Below are 11,493 nucleotides of genomic sequence, written 5' to 3' on the forward strand. Positions count from 1 at the left end.
TTGATATGGAATGTTTGTTTTTGGAATGTATAGTAATTCCATGTGTCGGGGTGCACGTTTTTGTCTAGGTGGACCACAGCTGTATGAACCCTTTAGGTTCTACTTGGCTCTTCCAGTGGCCTGGAGTGTGGCCCCTACCGTCTCTTTGGGGCCTCCACTTCTGAATCAACCGATGGAACGCTTCCACTGGGTCCGGCACCGATGGCAGCAGTTAGTTGGCGTGGATGTGGGGAGGGGATGGTACTCTCCTGCTGCGCCTCTGTCCACCAAGAGTCCACCGGATGCTCGGGACCCCGCCTCTCACCGGCTGCCGGTGAAGAGCCGGACTGTGGTGGCTCACTGTGGCCCCAACCAATCAGAACATCGTAGCATTTGCAAGGGTTACCAGGGCAACGGCATCAGCACCACCAAGTACAGCCTGCTCAGCTTCTTTCCCAAGAACTTGTTTGAGCAGTTCCACCGGTAAGACGTTTTCATTCACACACACACACAAACACACACACACACACACACATTAAAACACCAAATTCACAGATAAACACAAAGTAGCTAGTCAGATATGGGAAATTAATTAAAATCACAGACAGACAAAGAGAGAAATAACTTAATAACTTATTTAGTGAGAAAAGTCAGGAGTATAACACAGACCAATTCAAAGTTTTTTGCCTAATTAATAATGATTTAAAAACTAATAATAATTTGAAAATGTTAGTTGTTCAATTGAAGAAACAACGTTTGAGAAAAGCTATGCAATAGTTGATTCGTTTTATTATTATTATTATTATTATTATTCATAAAAACAGGTAATAGGCTATATAAGGGCCTCAATCTTTGTACTGTGTGGTTGGGCGGGAGGGGGGTTGCGCAATTATTTTCTCTTTGTCAAAAGATTAGCTCTTTTGACAATGATTAGCTCACTGTAGCCTACCATAGCATGTAGCTTACTGTAGCTACCCTTTCAGGCATCTGTCAAACTTTTAGCAGCTGGGGAAGAACAAGGCTTGTTTACTTACTTAAGGAGAGTAGGAACATGATAAAGGCTAAAATGTGCTATATAAATAAAGTCTTACTTACTTACTTACTTACTTACTTACTTACTTACATAGAAATAAAGATCTGTTTCATTCAGTCTTGACAGAGCATGTAAATGACCTACCAGATTCATGTACATCTGACCGTAGTCTTAGGTGGGCAACAAGTGAAGCTGCTTTGTGAAATGACCCTTGTGCATCCATGTTGTGTGGAAGTGGTTGTGGACACGTCAGGTCAAGGGCTTAAAAGAGATGCTGTGTTTGCTGCAGTGATGCTGAGTTGTGTACTAGTACCTGAAGGTGGTTTCCTGGTGTGAAGTGGAAGTGTGTGTTTGTATATTTGGATAGAATCAGAATCAGAATCAGAATCAGTGATCTCTGCACATCAAAACCACCAGACACAGGAACAGTTTTTCCCCCCTTTCCGACACTCTAATGAACAGTTGACAAATTATTTTATTTTATTATTATATTATATATTATATTTATTTAATTTGTCCTAAACTGTTGTGTTATACTGTATATTTTCAGTTTAAGTACATTGAGAGCAACTAAACCCAGAACAAATTCCTTGTATATGAAAATGTACTTGGCCAATAAACATGATTCTGATTCTGATATAAACAGATTTATATATCTGTATATCTGTGCTGTACTGTAAGAAATGCAAGCAGCAGCAGCAGCCCTGTACCATGAACGGGTTGGAATAACTCGCGCTCATTTCCCAATACCTCTCCCGATCTTTCTCCAACTCACTTCCTGTGTCTCTCTACTGTCCTATCTGATTAAAGGCATAAAAGCCCAAAAATAAATCTTAAAAAAGAAAAAAAAAAAAAAAATGCTTCTGCTGATGCTAATGCTAATGCTAACGTTTCTTCTGTTGGCGCTCAGGGCGGCCAACCTGTACTTCCTCTTCCTCGTGCTGCTGAACTGGGTTCCTCAGGTGGAGGCCTTCCAGAAGGAGATCACCATGATCCCCCTGGCTGTGGTTCTGGTCGTCATAGCCATCAAAGATGCCCTGGAGGACTACAGACGCTACCGCTTCGACCAGAAGATCAATAACAACATCACCTCGGTCTACTGCGGGTAAGTGCGAGTCTTTGTGAAAGAGCGAGGGTGAGCGTGTGACTGATTGGCAGCATGGGTCTGTGTGTGTGTGTGTGTGTGTGTGTGTGTGTGTGTGTGTGTGTGTGTGTGTGTGTGACTGCCATATTACAGTAGCGTTGGATATTTAAAATACACATAGAGGAATTATGTGCATCTGAGTCTAAAACAAAAACACCTCGGGCAAACAGAAGGTTATTGCTTGATGTTTTTGTACTACTTTTAGCTAGTTGTACTATTGTTGTGTTATCTGTTGTTGTTGTGTTGTATGTGTCCCTAAATTTTGTTGTATGCAAATACAATGACAATAAAGGCTGTTCTATTCTATTCTATTTTTAGTTTTTCCTAAAATGTTATTTGCAGTGTGGCCAGCTGTGTGTGTGTGTGTGTGTGTGTGTGTGTGTGTGTGTGCGTGTTAGTGTGTGTGTGTGTGTTATTGTGTGTGTATGTGTGTGTTTGTTGGGTGGGGGGTCTGGTAATTGATATTTATTACTCTGGACTCTGAACTATAACATTCTTGGCTGACTGCTTAATCAATCTGTGATGCAATATAATGTTGGAGTGTTGGGGAGCCTAACCCTCGTCACTGCGGGACATGCGCTATAGTGATAAACATGATGTGCTGCGCTATAGCTATAAACATGACGGTGCTGTTGGTGTCCAAAAAGTCTCTGTTGAATGAAATCCTGTATCCTGGAAACAGTTCCATAGCAAAAGTCTACAAGTTTTACAAGGCTAATTGAGCTGTCAAAGGCTCCTCAGGAGGTCTGTTAAGCACAGTCTTATTATGGGAACGGCCGAGGACTAACTATTACTTTCTAAGAGAGCAGCCTTTGTTGGTCTTTGGTGAAGGCACATAATGTCAAGGGCTATATTGTTCACAAGAAAGCAGGACACGGGACTTGGGATCTCCAAAGTAGAGCATACTTGAAGAAAAAATGAGTTTGTGTGTGTCTGTGTGTGTCTGTGTGTGTGTGTGTGTGTGTGTGTGTGTGTGTGTACTGATTGGTACATAATGCAACTCTATAGCTTGCAACCTATAAATAGGTTGTCTACTTATTCAACCCTTTGTCCCACAATCCCAACCCGGAACCTGGTGTTTGTAGTAAGTCATAAAGTTCAACTTTGAGTTTATGACGCAAGCAAGAGCTTTCCTGGATTAGGAGTGGCAGACTATGCGAGAGATAGAAAGCACTTGGAAACTGCTCAGACATACGGCAGGAGAGGCGCGCTTCGATAGCACCACCTGCTCTTGGTTTCCGTGTTTGGATTCACCGCTCCGAAGAGAAGTGTGTTGTGTCAACTAGTGAACGAGTCGCGTGAGCTATGGGAACAGCTCCAGGGTAGTCTTGATTGGTATAAGGCTCTCTTCAGAGTGTTTGTGTGTTGATTGAGGACATGTGGAGGAAAAAGCAAACAAAGTGGGATTATAGACACACACTTTGTCGCGTACACACACATACACACACGCGTTGGAAGAGGACAGCTATTCAAGCCGTGAGTCTCCATGGCTTGCGGTGTTTGGAAGTGGATCTACAGGTCGTCAAAAGACAGCGAGGAGGGGAACAAGAGGAGACTCGTGTGTCCCTTCCCGGAGGATGAGGAGTTTTCCCAGCTGCGGCGTTCCTACAGCGGGAACAAAATCCGCACCACCAAGTACACCTGGCTCTCCTTCATTCCCAAAAACCTCTTTGAGCAGCTGCATCGCTCCGCCAACGTTTACTTCATCTTCATCTGTGCGCTGAACTTCGTGCCCATCGTCAGTGCCTTCCAGCCGGAGATCGCCATGTTGCCCCTTGTCATAGTTATGTTCATTACCGCGGTGAAGGACCTCTGGGAAGATTACCGGAGACGGAAGTCTGACCGGAAGGTGAACGACCTGCTGTGTGAGGTGTATGACAGGTAAACAAACAGACTCACGCACGCACAAACACACACACACGCGCACAAACACACACATACACAAACACACACACACACACACACACAGACTTACTCATACACACAGTCCAAAACATCTTAGTGCTCATAAATAGAGGAAAGATGTTTCAGGAACACAGCATACATGCACATAACCAAAATAACCAGGTGTGCCATTTTTGGGGGCCTTTCAGCCTTGAAACCACGGCACACATTTGCCAACATGCAGATGGACACTTAGACAAATGTTTGTGTACAGCACCATAGTTACAGCAACGGAAACATTCTATCTGCAACCTACCATGGAAACAGGTTGGAACGCCTCAACATCACAAGGAAATGCAATCTGTCAAAGGAGCTCATTAGGCCCACAGCCTAATAAGTCTATACTTATCTGTGTGTGTGTGTGTGTGTGTGCGTGTGTGTGTGTGTGTGTGTGTGTGTTTCATAAGACTAATTGAGCGTGGTTGGGAACTATTGGTTGTACTTTCAGCAAGGTGTGTATTGTGGGTGCTCCTTAAAGCCTCTCCCTGAGTGTGTGTGGTCAGAGGTCTGCATTATGAAATACCCAGTGAGGCCACGAGAAGGGCAGTCACCATTGTACACCTCTCCTCTTTCAGGCTCAGTCGATATTTCAATACCTAACTGACAGGACAATGGGCATTTATTCAAGGTCTATGCAAGCGTGTCTCTTGGGATGATTTCCCTTTCCTCAATATCATGATATAGACCACCTCTCTCTTTTCTTGCTTTCATGCCCACTCCCCATCTCTCTCCATAAATTTCTATCTATCTCACTCACACATACAGTACAGTCACACCTACAACCATCAACTATACACACATGCAGAGTGAACTTTGCCCCTCCAATTTACATGTACAGAAAACTAGAGAGGGGACTCAGAAGGGAATTGTGTATGGGAAGAAAAATTGCATCCCTGTTGCGTTTCCGTGACGTGTGTGTGTGTGTGTGTGTGTGTGTGTGTGTGTGTGTGTGTGTGTGTGTGTGTGTGTGTGTGTGTGTGTGTGTGTGTGTGTGTGTTTCTGCTTAGAATGAATCTTCAAAAGAAGTTATGCATACATCATCTTCTGCTTTTTTTTATTCCAAAATTATGCAATTATATTCTTGAGTAATGTAGACGTGGAAAACAAGGCTTGAAGTTTGGCCCCTCAAGAACACAAACGGACAAGGACACCGGCAAACAAAATACTTGATTTAAAAAACAATGTATGGAGGACAAACCAAACACAAGAGATTTGTTCAGAATTCATCTTAGGTGAAATGTGTTTGAAGAGGTGGCAGTCTTTTCAAGGTTATTGTTATCTATTTCCTTGTCCTTGTTTCCATGCAGTACATAGTGAAGTATTGATCCTTTCTACACCAGATGCAAATGAACCATAGCAGAGAAATGGGTAGTTATCCAAATGTGTGTGTTTGATGTTTAGCACAACTTTGGATGCAATGGTTAATGATCCTACTATAGAGGGAGAAAATACAGGTTACTAGACCGAATAATAAAAATAATATGGTACAGTAGACGGACATCAGAGAAATGGCAGGGGAAGTTGTACAGCATCACATATGAGAGGTCCTTGGCAGCCAAGGGCTATAGTAGCATAACTAAGGAATGGTGCATGCTGGTCCAACACCATCACGAGGATGGTCTGGAGCTGACTGCTGACTACCAACTATGACTGTCAGACCAGAGAGGCATCAGCACAGGCAGCCCTCTCCACCAGAGCCTCTGCGATTGAGTGCTGGACCTCTGCACACCATTCCTAACTATGGAGAGTAATGTCTGGGAAGTCCAGACTTAAAAGTACAGAGGTATCCTCTTCTCGGATAGAGGAGGAAAGATGCATCCTTTAATGTTGGGTGCTTTTGGAATTAGGAGATGGTAGACTGGAGGTAGGCCGTTCAGGGCTTTATATGTTAGAAGAAGTTTTTTTTTTTCAAATCAATTTTGTTTTTGACAGGGAACCAGTGAAGAGAGGCAAGTACAGGAGAAATGTGTTCATATTTTGTAGTAGCAGTAAGTGTCCGTGCGGCTGCATTTTGTATCTTCTAAAGGTTCTTTGAAGAAGACAAGTCTTCAAGTGACAAATGCACGGATTGGCTTTTCTCCATCTTGGAAGGATGGGACTTTCCTGACTGAAGCAATGTTATGTAGGTAAAAGAAGGATGTCTTTGAGATCTGTTTCATGCGAGTGTTGAGCGAGGTCCTGATTCGGTGATCACACCCAGGGCCTCAACACTTGGGCTGGTCATCAGTGAGCGTCCATCGAACATACAGTAAGTTAGTGGCTAGATAGTGTGCCTCTCAAATGTTTAAGGCCTCACAACCATCATGTCTAGTTTTTTTTCTGAGTTGGAAGCAAGAAGCTGCTAGTCATCCAGACTTTAACATCTTTAAGTCTGGCTTCAAGCTTAGCTAGTGGTGTTGGTTCATCTGGCCTCAGGAACAGGTATAGTTGAGTATCGTTGGCATAGAGAGGATGAAGAGAATAGCAGGGGGTCAAGTACAGGGTTTCCATAAGGGACTCTATAATTAAATTTTCTATGACTGGATGGTTCATTATGGCAGCATAAGTGTGTGGATTTTAACTTTTGGGTGTGTGTGTGTGTGTGTGTGTGTGCTATAGGAGAGAGGCATAAGTATGTACACTGCCGTGGGGCTGAGTTGTTTGTTTGGGATCAGGTTAGCCTGCAGTAATAACATTTTCTTAAGGTGTTTGTGTGTAACCTTGTGCCTCAGAAGTATGTGAAATGTTGCTGGCTTAAAACTGGTGTGAGGGACAAGGGTATACTGAGTGGTAATGAAATCATCTTAACTGGTCTGGTTTTAAGTTGGTATTAGGAATAACGTTAGGCCTACTGGTAATGAAATGATCCTAATTGTGGTGTGTTTTGGTATATGTGTGTGTGTGTTCTGTAGGAAGCAGCATAAGTATGTGGACCAGCGCTGGGCTGATGTGTGTGTGGGGGACCTGGTGCGGCTGTTCTGTAATGAGATCATCCCTGCGGACATGGTGCTGCTGCACACCTCCGACTCCAACGGAGTGTGTCACATCGAGACGGCCAATCTGGACGGAGAGTCCAACCTCAAGCAGAGGCAGGTGGTGCGGGACCTGACACAGCAGGTGAGTGTCTCCTCTCTTCATCACTCTCTCTTATTCTTTTCTTCTGTCTTCATGACTCTCTCTTATTCCTTTCTTCTCTCTTATTCTTTTCTTCTCCCTTCATGACTCTCTTATTCTTTTCATTTGTTTCTTGCCACCTGTGTGCCATTTTCTGTCAGTGGTTCTCTTGCTTGCTTGCTTTCCTTCTGTCTCTCTCTCTCTTTGATGCCAAGTTGCTTTTGTTTGTGCGTTAGGGTTCAGAGTTCAACCCAGAAAACTTCAGCAGTCGTATCGAATGTGAACACCCCAACGACAACCTGAGACGCTTCAGAGGATACATGTAAGTGTGTGTTTTGATTTGTGTATACTTACCTGATTCGATGTGTAAGATTTCTGTCATCTAATTGTAATGCGTGTGCGTGTGCGTGTGCGTGTGTGTGTGTGTGTGTGTCTGTGTGTGTGTGTGTGTGTGTGTGTGTGTCTGTGTCTGTGTGTGTGTGTGTGTGTGTGTGTGTGTGTGTGTGTGTGTGTGTGTGTGTGTGTGTGTGTGTGTGTGTGTGTGTGTGTGTGTGTGTGTGTGTGTGTGTGTGTGTGTGTGTGTGTGTGTGTGTGTGTGTGTGTGTGTGTGTGTGTGTGTGTTAGGGAGCACCCGAGTAAGACGCGCGTAGGGCTTCACAGTGACAACCTGCTGCTGAGGAGCTGTACAGTGAGAAACACTGAGACTGTTGTGGGCATCGTGGTCTATGCTGGTAGGTATTCTGGCATTTGCAATCTTCGTCTAAATTATAGAGCAAGTTAGGGGTTTCATCAAGCTACCTAGAAATGTTCTATACCTTTCATTTTGCCTATGGGAACAGCTATGTACTTGGTCTACAAGGGTCTGGTCAGTTTGGCATATTTCACATGGATTGTCAAATTGACAGACCTTGATTTTTTTCTCTCTTAAATTTTAGTCATCCACTGCTCAGAAAGTATTCAAAATGTCCAACTAATATTTGTCTTCCTGCTATAAAACAAACATGTGTATGTAAGTAAAACATTTGAGAGGTGAAGTTTATAAGGAAATGTGATGCGGATAGATAGATGAATGGAATAATATGAGTGATGTGTGGTTGTGTGTTGCCAGGACATGAGACGAAGGCTATGCATTAATATAGATGGATGAGTGCTTGTGTGGTTGTGTGTTGCCAGGTCATGAGACAAAGGCGATGCATTAATATAGATGAATGAGTGATGAGTGTGGTTGTGTGTTGCCAGGACATGAGACGAAGGTGATGCATCAATATAGATGAATGAGTGATGAGTGTGGTTGTGTGTTGCCAGGACATGAGACGAAGGCTATGCAGAACAACAGCGGTCCGCGCTACAAGCGCAGCAAGCTGGAGAGGCGGCTCAACGTGGACGTGCTGTGGAGTGTCGTCATCCTGCTGCTAATGTGTCTGACTACTGCTGTCGGTGAGCATATAACCACACACTAACATGTCGATACGCATGATGTATTGGGACGTTAAACTGCACCCGTGCAGATGGGTGAGCGTGCCTTACCCAGCAATTGTCTAAGGGAAGGGAAACCCCGACAGAAAACCAACCGGTCCTCCTGGTTGGGGGTCGGACTACAGGCCAATCACCTGTTCCCAGAAAAAAGAAAATGATTACTGAAACTGCAACCATTCAGAAGTTGTGGCCTTGTGCGCCTCATGGTGTGGAGAGAACTACATTGGCATACGGGGCGGGGCGGAGCGGAGCATGTCTTTCCTGCTGAGGGGTACCGAGTATCAGAGTCCGTGGAACACAGAGTCCGTGTTCTTTTTTTTTTTTATTTTACATTTTTTTTTAGATTTGTTTTTGGGCTTTTTGCCTTTAATCAGATAGGACAGTCAAGGTTTGGACAGGAAATGAGTTGGAGAGAAGAGGTGGGGAGCGGGATCGGGAAATGACAGCGGGTCGGATTCAAACCCGTGTCCCCGTGGGCGTTCAAGCCCGTATATGGTCGGGGCTACTGCTTGCGCCACAGTGCCCCCCAGGAACAGAGAGTGTTCTATTTACACACACCCGTTCCTGTTCCTGATTGTCAAGGCTACTAAGGTGGCGTCCACACGAATACACTGAAACTGAGAAGTGGTGTTGCGTTTTGGCCTTTTCCACACGACAACTGTGTTTTGAGGGGGCCTTAAAACACATATTTTTGAGAATGGGTTTTAGAGTGGAGAGTTTTGAAAACACACTTATGTTGCCGTGTGGACTGGCAAAAACATCCTCCACCACATCCTCAACGGCAATCAATAGAAAATCTCGTTTTCAAAACACTCTGTTGTCATGTGGACGGCATCTAAGAAAAACCTGTTTGTCGGCCTGATGTGGGAAGTTCTCCTAATTGTGTGTTTGCCTTCTCACTCCATAATGGAGCATAGGCTATCGATAGCGAGCTTACACTGGATTTGGTATCCACTTGTTCTCTGTGTTTCAGTAATCCAGTAAATCCACTGAGCGAGGTTGTGGCCCACCCAGCTCTTGTACTAATCAGGTCATGTTTAATTTCGATGGGAAATAAAAGATGAAATGTTCTTCCTGTGCCCTTCTCACAGGAACTGAGAGGTATATTTTGTGAAGGGCAGCCAGTTGGTTGATGGTTGATTTCCTTCCTCAGCTGGCAGTCATGAGCGTGGTGGTTTTTTAATAAAACTAACAACATAAACACGTTTACCCATTTGTTGAACACTTCTTTCAAAGTGATTACACTTGCTAACACTGCTAACTCCAGAGTTAATTTTTGCTGGGTGTGGGGCACCCATAGAACCCAGTGAAGCTGCACTAGTGTTTGAGTACATTATTCTAGTTCTGTTGGAAGTCTGTTGTGTGTCCAAGACCACAAAGGCAGTTTCTCTCTGATATCCATACACACACACACACACACACACACACACGTGGTTTCTTTGTGGTGCAGACAATATGTTTTGTGCAGGTTTCCCTGAGATGGCTGTGTGTGTTTTATGTTGATGGTGCAGGTCATGGCTTGTGGTTGAATAGTCTGAAGGACCCCGTCTTCCTAATCCCTGGAGACCCCTCTCCTCCATTGGCTGGCTTTTATATGTTCTGGACAATGATCATCGTCTTGCAGGTAACATATAGATATGTATATAGATAACATGTTATGCACACACACACACACATACATACACTCACATACTGAAACATGCCTAGCTGAACTTCACATTAACAAACACATTAGAACACAGCTATGGCTTATCTAGGACACAACCAGATAATCACCACATACAAATTGAAGCCCTCTACAATTACAGTTCAGATCTACCCCACCCCCACTTTACACTTTAGACACACGCACACACGCACACACGCAGACATGCACACACACACACACACACACACACACACACACAAACACACAGACACAAACACACACACACACACACAAACAAACTGCAAACACACTTTATACAATTTTCCAATCCGAGGCAGTTCCAGACATGAAATCAGCTCATCTCTGTCCTCCTTCTTCACCCCTCTGCTGGCAGGTGTTGATCCCCATCTCCCTCTACGTGTCCATCGAGATCGTCAAACTGGGCCAGATCTATTTCATCCAGAACGACCTGGACCTCTACAACGACAGGCTGGACACGGGCGTCCAGTGCCGGGCCTTGAACATCACGGAGGACCTGGGCCAGATCCAGTACATCTTCTCCGACAAGACCGGAACCCTGACAGAGAACCGCATGCTGTTCCGACGCTGCACCATCGCTGGGACCGAGTACCCTCATCAGGAGAACGGTGCGTAACAGCTAGGGATGCGTACCGGTACGCCAACCGGTTCTGGACTTGTAAAAACGTTTCGGTTCAGGTCCAAAAAAAACGAAACCCCAGTGATTCGGTACTGGAGTTGTAAAAAATCTAGCACTCACTCACATACTATGTACTTTCCGTTCTAGACCATCTTAACAGCCCTACAAGGGCAACATGAATGAAGCATGCTGGGTAGGCCACAGATAAGATAAGATAAGATAAACTTTTATTAATCCCGTTAGGGAAATTCAGGTGTCATAGCAGCAAGATTTATGAAGTGAATAGGAATCAGACATACAACAGAAATAAGATAGGAATCAAACAAACAACAAAAATAAAACAGTCCAGCCTCCTCAAGTTTTCTCCTCCCTGACCGACATAATGGGGTTTGCCTGGGGGGTAGATGATCACCATAATGATTTAAGAATGTCTTCCATGTGGGGGGTGCTGGTGAGTTGAGTAACCAGCCTGTCAGAGGGTGCGGCGAGTTTGACAAAGGAACTGCTAAGGCTTAGGA

General features: G+C 44.4%; 1 protein-coding gene across 1 annotated transcript in view; it reads left to right on the top strand.

Moving 5' to 3' along the window:
• Positions 1–172: 172 nt before the first annotated feature.
• Positions 173–11,493, top strand: part of atp10d (ATPase phospholipid transporting 10D) — a gene marked incomplete at both ends in the record, with an annotated part of 22,622 nt that continues 11,301 nt past the window's right edge. The window contains 8 exons of the mRNA XM_080850266.1: positions 173–462; positions 1,923–2,117; positions 6,992–7,196; positions 7,430–7,515; positions 7,818–7,924; positions 8,499–8,630; positions 10,181–10,293; positions 10,712–10,964. Coding sequence (XP_080706392.1) covers positions 173–462; positions 1,923–2,117; positions 6,992–7,196; positions 7,430–7,515; positions 7,818–7,924; positions 8,499–8,630; positions 10,181–10,293; positions 10,712–10,964 — 1,381 coding nt within the window. The remainder of the gene's footprint in view (positions 463–1,922; positions 2,118–6,991; positions 7,197–7,429; positions 7,516–7,817; positions 7,925–8,498; positions 8,631–10,180; positions 10,294–10,711; positions 10,965–11,493) is intronic.

This window comes from Sprattus sprattus, assembly GCF_963457725.1.
Source record: "Sprattus sprattus genome assembly, chromosome: 13".
In the NCBI taxonomy this organism is placed as follows: Eukaryota; Metazoa; Chordata; class Actinopteri; order Clupeiformes; family Clupeidae; genus Sprattus; species Sprattus sprattus.